This window comes from Solea senegalensis, linkage group LG8 (genome assembly GCF_019176455.1).
Source record: "Solea senegalensis isolate Sse05_10M linkage group LG8, IFAPA_SoseM_1, whole genome shotgun sequence".
Taxonomy (NCBI): Eukaryota; Metazoa; Chordata; class Actinopteri; order Pleuronectiformes; family Soleidae; genus Solea; species Solea senegalensis.
Genome location: NC_058028.1, coordinates 13,185,768 through 13,203,283, shown reverse-complemented (window position 1 = coordinate 13,203,283; position 17,516 = coordinate 13,185,768). Strand labels below are relative to the sequence as shown.

Genomic DNA, 17,516 nt, shown 5'->3' with positions numbered 1-17,516 from the left:
ATAATATCTTTACCTTAACTTTTACTCTAGTAAATCAAGGCTGCATATTTCAGTGATTAATCATTACAACTGAATCTTGATTATGCAGTAGTGCATAATTACAGGCCAAATAACTGCATTTCTGTCAACCGAGACACTGTAGTTGTCTGACACTTCATGTCAGATTGTGTGAGGAAACTTTCCTCCAGTGTTCCCAGTGGTTGACCCCTCTCTGCTTCTCGGCCTCTGTGCCGTGGGCTTTGAGCCAGAACGGCTGTAGCAGCGGGGGGCGGCTGCATGGTGAGAAGGGGAAGTTCTCCAGCATGGCGGAGAGGTCAAGGAAGCATCGCCGGTGAAAGGTCACTGTGGCTTTATAGCCTTTAGCACACACTCTAGCCCACAAGAGAGGGAGGAAGCAGCAGGCAGAGTGTGGAGAAGCCAGAGAGACGACCTGTCCATCTGCTCTGCAGTATGGACCTCACACACATTATTTTAGCACAACTCTTCATCACACCCTTTTAGAATTACATCACAGGTAAACTGAGATCACAGGTTATGACAATACCACATTTGGGGATCATTGGAATTCACCCAGTGACAGAGAGGGATGGTTTCAGAGTGAATAGAAAAGGCATTTGAATAAAATGTTCTTATCAAACAACTCATCCCCTCGTAAAAATTTTACATTCTAGATGCTGAATAATACAGACAACTGGAGAAAGCAAAAAAATAAAGAAAGCTAAGGCACCCTTTCTGGGTCTGACAAACATCTCATCAGGATTGCATACCAGATGCGTAGTATGTCTGGTATGCTGAGGAAATGTTTTTTATTGCCTTAGTGTTTTTCTCTGTGTTGTCAAAAGTGTTCAACATCCAACAAAAACCCTGTGGGACTTTTTTACTTACATTTTTTGGAGGCATGCAGTGCGTCCTTCCTCTTGTAAACTCCTCCGAGAAATAGTTAGCTAATAGCTAATGACCATAACCATTTTTTAAATGTAGTTTATTACAATATCATAATATAAAAAATAGAATGCATTTTAATATAAAAATGAGAAAAAGAAACCCTTGAATAACAGACACAAATCATCCCTTTCAAAACTATCAAAAGACAAACGTTGATCAAAACACAATATCTTTGGTTACACTGTTATATGTCAGGAAGGAGAGTAAAAAAAACAAAACAAATGCCATGCTACAAAACAGACAGGGCAGCAAATGTGCATGTACCCTCACTGGCTGTAATCAACAACATACTTTGGCACGAAATGGCTCATATGAACAGAAAGAAGTTACCACATTTTCATATATGAAGAGCACATTTCCCTTTTCCCCCTCACTGATTAAAAAGTTCAGTAAAATTAAATCTAAAATTGATTTGTCTGAGCCATTTAATTATCTAACCAAAGGCAATCAGGAACAACTGCCCTTCCAACTTATACTGGAGGGGTGATTCATTTCAAAGTGAGTATTAATGACGTCAAAATTCATGTAACACATCAGTTTGCACAACAATATGAAGTGAAAATGAATATCATTTCCTATCATCTTCACCCCTTTAAGGACTCCTTTCAGTTAAAACAAAGAAACAATAATACAAGCACAAAACGGAATTATACATGCTTTAAATAGATAAAATGCACAAAAGAGACAAACAACAAACATACCAAAGAAAACAAAACAAACAGGCTGTTATTGTAACTAAACACGACATTGAAGTATATTTTTTTGTACCATAATTGGCCAAAGATTTGACCACTACCCGACTTATGACAGTAGAAATCTCAAACCATGACGAGCATTTTAGCTTTAAACTGAAAAAAAGAAAAGAAAAAAAGATTTCACTTCAGAAACTAATCTGTTCTGTTTCATGTCATTGCTTATTCTTGGATGTAGCGACTATGACCATCCAACTGAGAAACGTTCTGGACATAACATGAGTTGTACCACTGTCATAACATCATGGCAACACGGCGTAAACATTGTGTGGACGAAATGTGCAAAATATACAAAGAGAAGAGGAGATTGAGCTTTCGCTACACAACCAAAGCTGTCACATTACGCTTCACTTGTCACAGAAATGTGTGGGGAATTTCTAAAAAAAATGCCAAAACCTCTTTTTTTTCCATTATCGTCAAACATTTAAGCTTTCAAAAATAAGGCCCTCAAATGCACAAACATATTTTGGATGCATTTACCAGCAACATGTCACGTTGTGGGATCACAGTACAATATTTTTAGTGTGATGCACTGTCTCACTTCAGTTAAAAGCTCAGTATTTCAAAGCTCCTTTTCATCTCCCAAGGCCACTGCTTCTCACTCACCATTGTGCCACTAGTGTCCTATAAAGTACTAAAACATGCATTGCATAGAGTATAAACCCTTTTATTTCCTGTGGTATATATATATATTTTTTTTTTTACTAACATATGGCAGCATCCTCATGGTGAAAGCTGTGAGGACGCTGCATGTGTAAAACAAAGGCTTCAGTAACATGTAGTAATAAAACACTGTGTAGCCACTGAGGCCATTATGTCATTCATAGCTGAAGAAAACAACATAACTCACTTCCGTTTGTGAGGAACACAAATGTCACCATATTCCTGGAGTGTTGGTGGAACACATTCAGGAACTCCTGAATCTCTGGACAGACAGGCAAGTGTATGGACTTGTCCCTTAGCCAGATAGTAGCACTGTGTAGTAATTGTGGTGGATCCTCAGTGTGCTGCTGCTGTACCTCCAGTACAAACCACCACGCATCTTTTTTCCTAGGACAGCTGAACTTTGTACGCAGTCCACAAAAGTACAAAGAAGATTGGAGAGAAGGCAGAATCATGGTGGTTTGTATAATGTTTTAAAACACCAGGATCTGTAACAGGGCCATCACACTAATGCGAGTTAGTGATTCTGTCTGAATACAATAAAACAGGTAAGGCACATACGGTTTTATTAAAAAAAAAAAAAAATCCTATAATAAAAAAAAGAATATTCTGATGTTCAACCAGAGTTGATTATCCCATATGATTCTGCACATCGATGTAAAATAGAGCTGCAGAGAGTTTGACTCATAAGTGCCAGCTAAGACCACGATGGCTCCAGGTCTGCATTTAAGTCATGGAGGGTTGACAATGAAATGAAATCATTGAGATTAATGAAAACAAAAAAATAAAAGGCAGAGTCTATAACCTTTTGGATGTTGCAGCATTTGTTTTGGTTTTGTTTTCAGACACACAGGGTTGCTGCGTGGTTTTTACAAGCCCAGCTCATCGTCCACAGGGACAGACTGGAGCTGAGTAAGGATCTTGGAGTCTCCGTCCATCTCGTCTGGATCCCCCAGTGGCGAGCTGGTTTCCACATCCTGCTCTGGTGAAGGGCTTCCTAGAAGCAGCGACTCTCCACCAGGGAGGCCTAACAAACCCGGGTCTACAGGAAGGTCCCCCTTTCCACGGACATCAAACAGAGTTAAACTGGCTGACGTGGAGAGGGGCACGGGACTCCATGCTGGCTGGGTCACATGGGCGGTGGATGTGACTCCACTGTACATGGGACTGAGGGTGAGCATGCTTTCTGGAGTCAGAGTGTTTGGCAGTGTGGAGGTGACTGAATGGTCCAGCGTATGAGGGGAGGGGGTGACAGGTGTCTGGCTGGTTGAAAGCCCCGTTTCTGGAGTATAGTATGGTGGAGAGGAGTTGATGAAGTTAAGAGGAGATAACGTGATTCCACTGGGAGTTTGTCCTGACGTGGACGAGGCCTGAGAGGCCACAGGGAGGGTGCAGGGTGTGAAAGCGGGGCTCAATCCATTAGCAGAGATGGTTGGTGCTTCAGAGACTGGTTTCAGGGGCAAGCTAGTGAGCTGAATGCCGGCTGGGATGGTCAGAATTAACTTACCTTGCTGGACACTCAGGTAAGGGCTTCCACCGAGCAGAAGGTTACCTACAGTGGTGATAAATGGACAGAAGTCAAGACTGTATAACAACATTCACACATGTCCACTATGGCCTCGTGTCAACCTGATAAATGCAACAGCATTGGTATGACCTTTCACCCTTGACTTCAATAAAGGTGTAAGAAAAATCAATACACTAAAATATTATATTTCATAGCACGATACTGTGTTGATTCTTTGAAGTACTGTCAAAGACTTCTCTCACTAGAATAGTGCCAAAACTGTGTTATTTATGTATATAACACTGTCATTTTACTTCAACAAGATTATGTTGGGGAGAAGAAAAATGCTTGTGTTTTCCCCAATATATTACAATACATCATATTGTCACCCTGTGTTGAGACATGTACTGCATCACCAAATTCAGAGCCCTCAACATTAACATGCCTCCATGCTTCTCTTGTGACAATAAATATATATTTACATCACAATATCTGTCTAACAAAATGTCCATGAAAAGTTAAAAGTGCAGGATTTCTCTATTCACAACACAGAACACAGAGCATAAAGTCCATGTATTGAACATGGATGGGGCATCTCCTAACGTAGCTTTCTCCACCATTATCCCGCCGTAAACTCCCTCTTCTTCGGCCAGATAACTTCCACCCAAGTTTCCCTCATTCATTCGAGCAGAGCCGACGCGAAGTTACTGCAATCTGTATGGTTGCCAAGGTTTCCGAAACAGCAATGAGGAGGAGCACTTATACCTGGCATTACACTGTGTTCACGCACATACACATACAAAACTACTCCACCGTCTGTTTTATTTTTATAAACACTGAACCCATTTGCTTAATTGTGGTCAGCGACATGCAGAGAACATGTCTGTGAAAGCGCATTGGCTAACCTTGGCTAAAACTCCCTCAGGCGAACAGTATCTACACCCACATGTCTGTCTTCACCTTCCCGTTCATTTTTCAGCCGTCTGTTCACAGAACCTAATTTTCTTCTCTGCTCGAGGCAATTTTTGAGAATGGGTTGGGAGGCTTTTTAGGTTGGTTCGGTAACATTCTGCATTTCTGACCCATAACTGCATCTTCTGTGTTTGACTAACATTGCTGGCAACACAGGTGTCCCAATGTTAGGAGCTCCATTGCAAACTCTTTTAATGTTAATTAAAATTTTGCTGAATAAAAACCAGCTGTCAATACCAAATTTCTGAATAAAAACCAGCTGTACCATTTAACATGTTTCCTTAATCTCTGGTGACATTTCATCATCTCCTATGATACATTTCTTACATAACCCCTTTTACTATCAAAGATATTAAGAAAAACGTTGCTACATTTACATATATCTCCTGATTTCAGCATACCTGGAGAAGCAGAGGGCAGCTGAATGATTCCAGAGTTAAGGAGTTGCACACCAGGGGCCATGCTGGTTGGTGGACCCACATTCTGAATGGGCCGGAGCTGGTTAATCCTCAGAGGAGCCTGTGTGACTGATCCAGATGCAGGAGCTGAAGCCAGGATTTGTAGAGGCACACCAGCAGAGGGGATGGAGAGAGAAGGACTTGCCGGCACTACTTGGGGGAAAGACATTGTGGAGGACGTTTGGATGGAGGAGACAGGGACCAGCTGAGGCATTGAGAGTGGAACCAGCTGTGTTGGTGTGGTACCTTTGGGCTGAGGGACTGGGACAACTTGCGTTGGGGAAGAGATGGAAACAACCTGTGGAGACTGGATTTTGCTGAGTGTGGAGTTTGTGGTTTGTTCCCCCAGTTGGTGCACCATTCGCTGTGGCAGCTGATTGTTGTTGAGCTGTGAAATAGAGACTATATTTGTTGCACTTGCAGGCAGAGTTGATGTATGATCCTGCTGCTGATGCACTAGTCTGTTGCCAGTATTCACTGTCAGGGGGCCTTGAAACTGAGGAGCTGACGAAGTGAGTGGCGATACTGGGACCAGCTGAGGACACTGGGACACCTGTGTGCCTGAAGAGTGCTGGACCAGCTGTGACACAGGTATACCCTGGATGGAAGGCACGACCTGGGGCAGAGAGAAGACCTGTGGGGTAGTACTGCTGGAGGAAACCACAGAGCTAGAAGGATTTAACTGGGAGCTGCCAGTGGCAAAGACAACATACTCCCCATGCTGATTGGAGAGAGGCCCAGCAGAACTGGAGACCATGACCATGCCTGAAGACGACAGAGGGGCTGGGAGGGTGAGGGAATCGTGTGTGTTCTGTGCCAAGACTAGTGAAGGGACACTGTTTGGGGAGGACAGACTTGGTGAAGAGGGGGATAAAGATGAAGAAGAGGAGGAGGATACTGTGTGGGTGCTGCCCTCTGATTCATGCAGACTAATGTAATCCATTGCATTGCCACTGTCTGTCTTGGTTTGCAGAGGAAGAGAGATTATCGATGGAGGGTTTGGGTTGTTTGGGCTAAGAACAGATGCTTGAAGACTGCTCGCCTTAGCTTCAATGGCCGATACCTGCTCTGCCACAGATACAGCTTGTTGCAATGGCTGCTGCACACTCATATTAGATTTGGTTATAACCTGAGCCCCATTGAGTATCACAGGAGGGTTGGCTGCAACAGGACTCAGTGTGACTGTCTGGCAATCACTCAAACTCAGCCCATTAATTATAACACCGGCACCAGTACTGGAGATAAGTGAATTCCCATTAAGCAATAATGGCTGAGAAGCCGTGAGGAAGCCACTTGACCCATTGAGGATGAGTTGGCCTCCTGTGCTGCAGGGAACGGCAGAGAGAGAGATGATGGAGGCTGTGGAGCCAGCAGCTTCATCCGGTTTGTCTGGGGTGTCATCCATGATGCTCGCCTCATCTTCAGTGCTGTGGTTTCCATCAGATTCACTGAAATAAAGGAGAAACCAATGGGTCAGATAAAATGGATTTAGAGATGGGGACTGAGCCAAATCATTTTATCAGAGCTAAGCTTGAACATATTTCGCACCTTTTGATGCTTTGAGCTCCTGGCATAAAATGGTCGAGCTATATCATATGAAATATCAATATGTATTACCGGTTTCTCCAAAAACACAATATTTTTGTTTGTTTAGCAATCAAGTTTTAGTACCACATGCCCATTCAGTGTGGGAATCTGATCTTACAAGGTTTTCTCCAGTTGTTTTTGTTGGAAAGGTTTCATGTTGTTTATTATTATTATTATTATTATTATTATTATTAGTTGTTCAATACAATTTGGGTCGAAAATTACTTTCACATTCTTTGTTTATTTTGGTATGAAGACATTCAGCTTGTTCCTGACATTTATTCTTAAAATCTATTATACTATTTATTAAAAATGCACCACTGTGAGAGCTCAGCATTCCCTACTACATCAATGATAGGAAATGCTTTTTTCTTGTTAATCATTCTTATCCTCTTCTTAACCATCTTGAGCAAAAATTCTCTGGCCAGACTGACAAAGCTAGATCAGATTCCTCAAAACTCTTGGGGCCCATCCTTGGTTAATATGTGTTAGAAGAGATTGTATCTAGGTTGTTCATGCACATCACTTCTCTGCAGACCACCACAAACCCTCAAGCCAGATAAGATAAATCTCCTTTATTCTCTCTTGCCCCCCTCTGTGTTTGGTGCAGTCATCACTGTAGACTGTGTGTCACCTCTCCATCCCCCTTATAATAAGCTTAACCTGGCTCACCCCTGGCTCTGCAGGCCCTGTAGGCAGGCAGCAGTGCAGGCTTTCAGGAAACTTGAGCCATGTTGAGCTCCTAGATCTCACATTTCATAACAAAGCGACATGCTCTTGGTCTCTCAGGCCTGTGTGTCCTCACTGCTGTCAAAAGCCAGCTCCTCTGACCATCCTCTCACTTTTTATAAGTTGCTGACTTTGTTACTAACAGGTTGCTAGTGCTTACATGCAGAGCTTATATGTGCTTGGCCTTCAGGCTTTGTTTGTCATTACAGTTGGATCTGTGTAAGTTTCAGTGCCCTTTTATGAATCAACTGTGTTATTGAACTCAACATCAATAATGGAAACGGTCAAAGCATGTGTGGCCTAGACTGCAGCTGCAATAAGTCTCGTAAAATGTATCTGATAGGGAGTGTTACATGCAATAAGAGCCTTAAAACTCCAGTTCTGTGGGTCTTGCCTTTTGCTGTGGGTCCCGGACGGGGTCCTGTCCCTCTGCCTGCGGTTCTTGAACCAGTTGCTGACCTGTGTGAGGGACAGTCCTGTGATTTTAGCCAGGTTTTTCTTCTCGTCCGGGGTCGGGTACCTGTTCTTTTTGTAGCACTCCTTCAGTGCATTTCGTGACTTCTCTTTGAAGCAGTACACTGTCTCCTCTCCGTCCCAGATAGTTTTGGGCAAAGGGAACTTCTTCCTGAGCCGGTACTTGTCCACTGCGCCCAGGCTGCGGCCCCGGGACCTCTCTGCCTCCTTGTAGCGGGCTTTCAGGTACAGGTCCTGCAGGAACCCATGGTTAGACGGGTGGAAGTCGTGGCTCTCCAGGATGGCGTACAGCTCCTTGAACTCCTCCCGGTGGAAAGCCACCAGTGCCTGGGCCTTCAGTATGGTCTCGTTGCCACGTAGCAGCTCGGACGACGGAGGTATGGTGGATAGAAATCTCCATAGTCGATCCACATTGCCCGCCTGCAGAAGGGCCTCGCAGAGACATGATACTTGGTCAGTGGAAAAACTCAGAGCCGACTTTTGGAAACTTTGAAGTAACTGTTCCGAAACTTGAACAGAGTCTTCCTCTTCCTTGAGGTCCACTGCCGTTGGCTCGTCTGAGCTGTTCTCGGATTGTTCTGTGGACTCCAAAGACAAGGAAGCCATTTTTACTTTAACTTTTTCCACTACTAGTTCCTCCTCCTCCTCTCTCTCTCTCTCTCCCGCCCTCCCTCTGCTCGTTCTCCCAGTCTCCGAGCCATGAATGTGCCTGCACACCAGCAGCGGACACGCCCCTTTTCTGTCCTAATACAGTCTCTTTGTCTCAACATTTAAAACGTGTTTATCACGCTGGCAAGATAAAGAGCTCCGATAAAGGCACCCCTTATTTGCTTTAAAAAGCTCCGCTGTCTGGGAATGACTCGATACCACTTTGTTGTGTGAGACACCAATACGGATATCACAACCTTGATTTCAGTGTGATACAGTCTTTTACCTCTTTTAAGTTTAAGTCACACTAATCATGTCATCACCGTTATTATTATGCTATTATTAAAGTTGATATCACGATAATTTTTTTTATCAACAATCTATGTAATATATAAATGACATTGCAGTTCTTTAAACATGGCATCACTGACACTGAACTGTTTTGTCTAAACTTATAACTTATGTAACGGAGTTAAGAAGTAGTGTGATTCCACTTGCCATAAAAAGAGAAAAGTCATGTCACAACACGGAAACTTATTCGTCCTATGGTAATTAAATGCAGCACCCCTGTGGATTAGGGTCGTGCACCCTGGGGAGTAACAGCAGTCGGACCTCGCTGTCTCCCTGGTAGGTGCATGAACTATGAGCCCCGGCATTGTTTCATATTTATTACATTAATTGTAATACTAAGGGATGGTTTAAGTTGTAATATTTTTAAGCATATAGCTCCCGAACGGTCGAGCACGTCCTTTTTCATAAAAAGTTGACGGTGTTTTCTTTTATTTTTGTTTGCAAAATTATTAGTGCTACACGTTGTTAGCTAACCTGCACTTTCTTTTCATTTTACATTTTTCAGACATGTACGTGTGTGAGAGAGAGGAACCGGGGACTGACTGTATTATTAATCCCTCTGTCAGGTACGCTTTGTGTATGTTATTTTATGTTCATTTTAAAACTATTACAGCAGTCGGACCTCGCTGTCTCCCTGACATGTATGCGTGTGTGAGAGGAACCGGGGACTGACTGTATTATTAATCCCTCTGTCAGGTACGCTCTGTGCGCATATTGTCCAAAATAAACGGCAAGACTGCCAACCCTAAGGTCTACTTCGTCTGTTAAACTACACAACGCAATGATAGAGTACAACGCCGCTACATTGACACAACTGTTATATATCTGCTCCTGGTTTCTGTCTTCTATCTCTACCTCACCTCCCTCCTGTCCTTTCTCTCTCCCCTTCTGCTCCTCTGTCTCCCATTTTTCCTTTCAACAGGAGGAGGCAGGTGGCTGAACATCTTTGAGTCTTCCTGATAAAAGGGAGTTTTTTTCTCTCTCCACTGATGCCTAGTGTTTGCTCATTGTGTGAATTGTTGGGTTTGTCTGCTCTCTGTAATGTTGTCTATGTCTAATTGAAATCTGTGAGCAAATGAGTGGATATACTCAGATTAAGTCTATTTAATTTAAATTTAAGTTTATTAAATTAAATTAAATTAAATTAAATTAAATTAACGTATATAGTTAAACACTATTTTCTCTCCTAAATTATTTTCTAGTGTTTACATTCCATGTTGTGCTGTTGGATGAAACTTGCTCTATGGTAATAGTATGACACTTCACTAACATTGGACCAGTGTGGGTGATGAAATAACAGAAAGACGCATAACCTGAATTTTAAATGTGGAAATACAAGTAATAGAGGAAGCACAATGTCGTTCTACCCTACATTTGCAGCACTAGATTTATAAAATAATTTTACCATCTTGTTGTGTGTAATGAATGAGACCTTTGTAAAGCAGTGTTTTGTGTGCTCAGATTAGACTTAATGTCATCCCAGTCATCCAAACTGGATTTCATTGTAGTATCTGATGTGGTTTTCTAATACTCTGAACAAGAAAATGAAGCCTGCACTGCTAGTAAAGTAAAAGTCTTAGGGTAAAATATAGAACATTTCCCACTCCCAATCCCAAAGATCACAAATGAAAAATTTCTTTCAATAAATCAGTCCATCACTGAAACCGAAACTAAAGAAAAAGATAACTTTATCACATCCTGATAAAGATTATCTATGTGATATGGTTGTAAGATTAAAGTTTCTATCTTTCTGCCTGCACTTGTACATTGTGTATTTAAAAACACCCATTTCTAATTTTAAGCATCAATTGAGAAACAATGTAAAATACATAATGTATTTCAGTATTAAGAGTGCAATTATAAAATGACCATTATGTATGTATGTCTTTGTGGCGTTTTTTTTTAAAAAAGGGTACAAGTCTTGGGCTTCAGCTTTAATTTGGTTAGTCATTGTAGAGTAATTTATTGTGTGAAATAATTCTGTAAAATGCTTATTCACATGTGTAGAGTGGAAAGCAGTGACATCGAGTGGTGACGGAGGCTATCAGCTTTTCATCTTTGTGTCCGATGATTGGTTAGTAGTGATGTCAATCAGCAGGTTGATAGGCGGGTTCTGACGTCATATCCTGACATCTTTCGATGCTATTGGTCGAGCTCATGGGCTCTTTGATGTGATTGGTGATTTGCAGTGTGGCGGGGGTAGAACGTTCCAGAGATGAGCAAACATTTTTTATACATTTCACCGCTCCTGTCACTACAACGTGCTAGTGGCGGATTCACCGGGCTAAACTGCGACACAGAAAAGCCAGAGTCTTTTGAACATCACTCAAAAAGATAACACTTGAGTAAGTAACCGTGGCAACCTTAAACGTCTCTCCGTTGGACCTTAGCTTATCCCATGCCGTTCCAACGTGACTATTGTGCTGCTGCTAACCATTAGCAACCCAGAAAGCTAACGCTGTCTGAAGCTAAGTAAGATCGTGTGTCTTTTTTTGTGGTAGAAGGTGCTCAATGATGCTTGGTTATAGAGAACAATGTGCAAGTAAGTGCTGTGTGGAAAAGGGCGTGGTCTATGTTATTGTTGGTCCAAACATGCGTTGCTACCACAAAACAGTCTGTCGTACATGTTGTTAGGTGCTTGTTAGGGATGATGTGCGTTCCCATCTAAACTTTGACATTTATCGGGCACTGTACTGGGTATTTCTCAGAAATGTTGGTCCATATTAACATCACATCTTCACGGAGTTAGTGTACATTGTTCTGCTACACATCCGTGACGCGAATCTCCCGTTCCAACGGCGCACTTTTGTATTGAGGCTTGGTGACTGTGAAGGCCATTTGAGTTCATGATCAAGAAATTAGTTTGAGATTATTCAACATGATGTGGTTCACCCTGTGGTGCTTGTCCCACCCTGCACCATGGTGATAGTCAAGTTGCATCACCCTGGGCCACAAAGAGTGTTCACTAAAATTAGGATAAGGTATTTAATACTATGTGTTGGACTCTTTATTTACAGCAGGAATGATGGAGCTAAAAATCTCGGATCACCAGTTTCACTTCAATCAACTTTCTTCCCCATTTGATGAATCATTGTGAACTTTAGCTCATCTTGACCATGTCTACATGCATACATGTATTGAGTTGTGCCATGTGATTGGCTGATTAGGCATTTTGGTTTACAAACAGCTGAGGTGTACCTTATAAAGTGCCCTATATATAATGTATTTATTTAAATGGTGTAGCCTCACTTGTCCTCTTCAGGTTCTGAGGATCAGCTGTTTCCAAACAGACTGAACAATGGACAGCCAAGTGACAGTGGTCTCCAATCCTCTTGTGGAGGTGTGCATAACCAGCACCATCCACTCCTCTGAGGTGGTGCGCAGGTTCAATAGAGGGATTACTATTGCAGAACTGAAGGTGAGCCTAATCATACCACAAATCACACACTATCTTGAAATTGACAATGCTGTTTTATCCCAAGTTTGTAACAGTTGGATTTCCCCAGATTTTACCTATAAGAAGTTGTGCTGGGCAGTATGATCAAAAATAAGGGTGCAGCTTCTGTTAACATAACTGTATACATTCTTGTGACTCTCTGACATGTTTTCTGCTAAGGTGGCGGAGTACATTGATTATTCCTGCAATTACTACCACGGTCACTTCTTAAGCTAAACCGGTAGCATGTGTTGTGCAGCAGTGAAAGTGGTCCCATGTCTAACAGTGTTTTGCTGCGCCATGTTACGCTTTTCATATACCGGTCTTGCGGTACATAAAAAATTAATATCATAAATAAATAATGGTTTTCTGTATGGACTGGTATACTGCCCAGCACTAATAAAAAATAAAATATGTTTATTTCCTTTGTCTTCATGTTATCATAGATCCCTCAGTAAATGCAATCAAATTAACTTACTTTTTATTTTTACTCTTATCAGCAAAAGTTGGAGATGATTGTGGGCGCACCTGCCTCCTTCATGGACCTGGAGGTTTTAAGTGTCTCAGGCAAGTTCCTGCAGAAGATGGACAATGATGAGGCTTTGCTGGGCTCCTATCCTGTGGATGACAACTGCACAATACATGTATGAGACTGCAATATTGTAGTAACAACAATGTAACGACTAGAATGTAGAAGAATAGAGTTTTTTTTGAAGATATTTAAAGGACCGGATAGAGAAGTGTGAAAGGGGCTCCACAGGGCCTGGCTCTACCAACTGAGCTATCAAGTGCCCCAACAATGATGTAATGTTGTGTTACTGCTTGCAGATAACTAAAATGGTGTTTAGTTATTGACATGTGTAGGAACTTTACTTTTTTATAGTGATTGCATTTTCTCATTTCCTGCTCAGGTTATTGATAAAAGTGGAGGACAGATGGGCGAGTTTAGTGACGTTTCCAAAGTGGAGAAGTTTGAGCTTTCAGACGAAGCTTATGATAAGAAAACAGGTAAAGACTCACCCTCACCCTCTCTCACAGGATAAAGTGTTTTCAGTAAGATTTGTAGTATTTTAAAATGTAAGCCTAACTGGGTCTATTGCTATAGCAAATAACAATATTTTTACTTTTTTATTTGAATTGATCACTTGATGATTAAGTCAGTCCATGAGAAATTATTGATTAAATATATCTAAACAATAATTGATGGTGGAGTTGATAATAAAAGATGATAGTAATTTAAAATTAAAGTCATAGACAAAAAAAGTACAGTATCCACAGAAAATGTGTTTGTTATACAATAGAGCAGCCTCTGCAGCATTCAGTTTTGTTTTGCAGCATCATGCATCTAGTACAATCCAGCTTACTTCCCCCCAGACTCAGCAAGGGCATTCATGAAGAGACAAGGCATTGGTCACTTCAATGATGAAAAAATGGCTAAGAAGAAAGCTGAGCTTGCTGCTCGGGAGGAGGAAAATAAGGTTGCAGCCGAAGCCATTTCGGTTGGCAGTCGATGCCAAATTCAGGTCCCTGGGCAACCCACAAAGCTTGGCACAGTTATGTATGTCGGTAAGTGCATTCCCGGTTTAAATCATGTGCTTCATGTTATTCTCTCCAAAAGAGCACAAACTGTAGAAAATTATGGTAACAAGGCTGATGATAGAAGTTATCCACAAAATTAAGGAGGCGTTGGTACACGGTACTGTGCACTTCCACCTTTGTTGTTTTTATGTCTGGCAAATTCTGTGATCATTTGCATTTGGATTAAAATGTATGACTGAACGTTGGTCTTGTATATTATCAAGATACTTGTGGATTTAACTCATCCAGCATGTGTATGCAATGCTTAATCACATCAATAAACCTGGCATAAGAGACCTTTTTCACAGCAGATTGTTGACATGAAATAGCTGGACAAATACAGGCTTTACAAAAACATTTAGGGTTCAGCTCTTCAGGTTATAGAGACCCAGGGTCATTGCAAGGGTAGGCCACACCAAATCCTTCACACTTAATACTTTAACTTGTAGAAGCTGTTGTATTTTTTATTTTGTTTTGTTGTTTTAAAACTGCATACATGATCCCGCATTTTCTGAATGTCTTCCACTAGCGATTGAGAAATAATTATACTGTATGGACATGAAAGTTTTGCTAAAACAAATCTAATGGTGCCCTATGGCTTTTGAACAGTACTGAAGATTTCTCTAATTTTGTGACATAAGTACCTACTGGACCTACAGACTGTAAGTGGACATACTGTGTCAAAGCAATGTCAAAAACACATTTTTGGAATTTGTTATTATTCAGGCATTTCACTGTTCAGTGATTAACATACTCAAAATTGTGGCACATCAACCTCTGGTTGCATGTAAACTATAAAGTATTATAACCAGTTTGTATGTTAAATGTCTCCATAAATAGCACTTTATGGAGACTGAGAATTTAAGCACATATTCAAGCAATTAACAGTAAGTAATTCAAGATAAATTAAGTTGTTGTTTATTTCAGGTACAACAGATTTTAAGCCAGGCTATTGGGTGGGTGTGAAATACGACGAGCCTCTGGGAAAGAATAATGGAAGGTAAAAGACCTTTTTTTTTTTGTACTAATACCTAGTTTCTTGTGTTGGCCTTGATTAAACCAGTTTATTAACCCTTTTAAATTGTGTCTCCACAGCGTTAATGGGAAGAGATACTTTGAGTGTGAGACCAACTATGGTGCATTTGTGAAGCCCTTGAATGTGACTGTGGGAGACTTCCCAGAAGAGGACTATGGTTTAGATGAGATGTAAGAAGTTTTAAGCATGACGTTTCAGTTCTCAATTTACCAGCCTGGAGATCATGAACAGTCTTGATGCAAAGGCATTTTAACCTCAGTAATGTTGGCTACAAAACCCAAGTTGAAAAAGTTGATTGTCAGGAAGTAGAGAGTTTGACTGATAAAGGCCAATATAATATCAATAGTTTGAATTGGTTGATGGTCCCTTTACCTCTTCCCTACCCAAGAAAATAAAGCATCGCAAATGAAAAAATGTCAGTTAATGGCATGATATTCTAGGAAGGTTTGTGATAATATATGCTTGTCTATATTGAAAAATACAAAATGATGCAATGTTTTATCGAAGATTGTAGGCTGTAAAATGTAAAGTGCAAAAAGAAATTAAGTTCATTAGCTGATTAATATTAAATTAGTTGTGCATCTAATACAACAGAGTGATGGCAGAAGGCCTTTTGTTGGTGGAGTGGATGTGTGTTTGTGATCAAATTAAGGGGTTCCTTAAATGCATCTTGTAGCTGCTCCTCTAAAGCTCTTTTCCTGAGAAATCAATTCACCCCAATTGTGTTTTTTTTCTCTGTAAAATAAAACAAATGATCATTCCCTGTTCGGGGAATCCTGTTGGGGTTTGCCATCTCTTCAACTCATCATTAGACAACCTTCTCCAGCATAAGAAAAACTGATACGCATGTTGCTGTAAACCTCACCATACAGTCCATACAGGAAAAACAAATTAGTAAGTTCTTAGCTCAGCGCACACAGGAGTTGTCTGTCCCAATTGTTAAGTTCAATTGTGTTGTTTTGCGTTTTAAAGTGGAGAATTGCCTTCTGACTTCAGATTCTGCAATCTGTTATGTAGATTAGGCTGAAGCACCAACATTTTTTTTCATCCCTTGTCTCAAAAAGTCTGCAGTGAAGTTTAAAGAAATGAAAATGCTCCTGGATCTGGAGTGAAGGTGTTGAATATTTGTTATCATAACATTTTCAGAACAAGTGGCTCTTGAATTCACAAATTCTATTTATTGACCCACAATTATTTTTCTAGGTTTGCTGCTAGCATTAGTGACCATGCCTGTAAGTAAAGCCAAGTCAGCATGTTCTCAGCAGAGCAGAAGTAAAATGCCACAATAATGCCAAACTGTAACCAAAGAGCTGAAACAATTAATCGACAACTATTTTAATAATCGGTTCAAAGCTTTTTCCATGATTAAATCAAGATTTCCGATTTGTTTAAGCTTCATTTCTTAAACAAAGAAATCATTTAAAGTTAATCATTTTGGTTTGTGGACAAAATAAGACATTTGAGAACATCATAATCTTAAGGTTTGGCGAACACTGATCAACATTGTTTTAAGGTTTTCTGATATTTTATGGAACAAGTGATTAATCGAGAAGCCATAAAGTTGTCCCATCTAAAATTATATATTTGTGATCTCTGGTACACTCCATACACTTCAGTTTAATGTTCTGCCTTTAGCCGTACTTGTTTCTGCCATGCTTTCTCAAGATGGAAGTCTACAATGTATGGATATCAACAATTTTCTTATTGTTTAGTTTACACTGGTTGTGTACTGTACAAAGACAATTGTATATAACTGTGAATATTTTTCTGTAATGTTAACAGTTTTTGAGGACTGTAAATTGCCAAGAGTGGTTCCAAAATGTACCCTCAAAGACAAATTTAGCCTAAAATATTTTTGACACTAAATCAAAATTCGCAGTGTCCCTGTGAGTTATAGTGGACAGACATTTCCAATCATTTAATGAGATCAGTAACAAATAGCCAGTCAAGAAAACTGGGTATGCATCGCCCTTGTGTTTAATGCTTATTTCACTTTATTTGAGGTGAATGTAGTGTGTAAAACAGCTCTATTTAGGCTTCAAATTGTATATTTTACTGCTCCTCCTGTACTGCAGGTTTTGATAGTGTACACGTCTGATGAATGATAAGGCCCATTTATCATGTGCTATTGTTCCAAAACTGATCATGCTTTTTTATTATCTAAGACAAATGTCAGTGGAATGCTGTTACTACAGGTGCTGTTTTCTTTTTCTTTTTTCTTTTTTTTTTTTACAAAACTCTAATCTTTGTGATGCTGGATTACTGTGTGCCAATTTATGCTTAGTCTAATAAATAAACACTTCTTGGTATAGCAGCAGAGTTGATTTTGTCTCTGTGTGTAAGTGTTTTGTAGTAATTGTTTCATTTTAACTTTCTTAAT

At 40.5% G+C, this 17,516-nt stretch overlaps 2 protein-coding genes across 2 annotated transcripts; one reads left to right on the top strand and one right to left on the bottom strand.

The window, feature by feature from the left end:
- Window positions 1-2,952: 2,952 nt before the first annotated feature.
- On the bottom strand, window positions 2,953-8,727 carry six5 (SIX homeobox 5). Its single transcript, XM_044032072.1, has 3 exons — window positions 8,008-8,727; window positions 5,241-6,745; window positions 2,953-3,912 (listed from the first exon to the last, which is right to left on the bottom strand). Exons 1-3 carry the CDS (start codon window positions 8,691-8,693, stop codon window positions 3,230-3,232), a joined length of 2,874 nt encoding a protein of 957 aa, XP_043888007.1. The 5' UTR covers window positions 8,694-8,727; the 3' UTR covers window positions 2,953-3,229.
- A 2,555-nt stretch (window positions 8,728-11,282) lies between these two features.
- On the top strand, window positions 11,283-17,450 carry tbcb (tubulin folding cofactor B). Its single transcript, XM_044032074.1, has 7 exons — window positions 11,283-11,431; window positions 12,349-12,504; window positions 13,023-13,166; window positions 13,434-13,530; window positions 13,897-14,088; window positions 15,028-15,100; window positions 15,196-17,450. The coding sequence occupies exons 2-7, from the start codon at window positions 12,385-12,387 to the stop codon at window positions 15,308-15,310; spliced, it is 741 nt and encodes a 246-aa protein (XP_043888009.1). The 5' UTR covers window positions 11,283-11,431; window positions 12,349-12,384; the 3' UTR covers window positions 15,311-17,450.
- Window positions 17,451-17,516: the final 66 nt, after the last annotated feature.

Coding starts and splice junctions, on each gene's coding strand:
- six5 (XM_044032072.1), bottom strand. CDS start 8,693: ATGGCTTCCTTGTCTTTGGAGTCCACAGAACAATCCGAGAACAGCTCA. Junction 6,746..8,007: donor TCCGGGACCCACAGCAAAAG/GCAAGACCCACA, acceptor CCTTTATTTCAG/TGAATCTGATGGAAACCACA. Junction 3,913..5,240: donor GCTGCCCTCTGCTTCTCCAG/GTATGCTGAAAT, acceptor TCACCACTGTAG/GTAACCTTCTGCTCGGTGGA.
- tbcb (XM_044032074.1), top strand. CDS start 12,385: ATGGACAGCCAAGTGACAGTGGTCTCCAATCCTCTTGTGGAGGTGTGC. Junction 13,167..13,433: donor ATGACAACTGCACAATACAT/GTATGAGACTGC, acceptor TTTCCTGCTCAG/GTTATTGATAAAAGTGGAGG. Junction 14,089..15,027: donor TGGCACAGTTATGTATGTCG/GTAAGTGCATTC, acceptor TGTTTATTTCAG/GTACAACAGATTTTAAGCCA.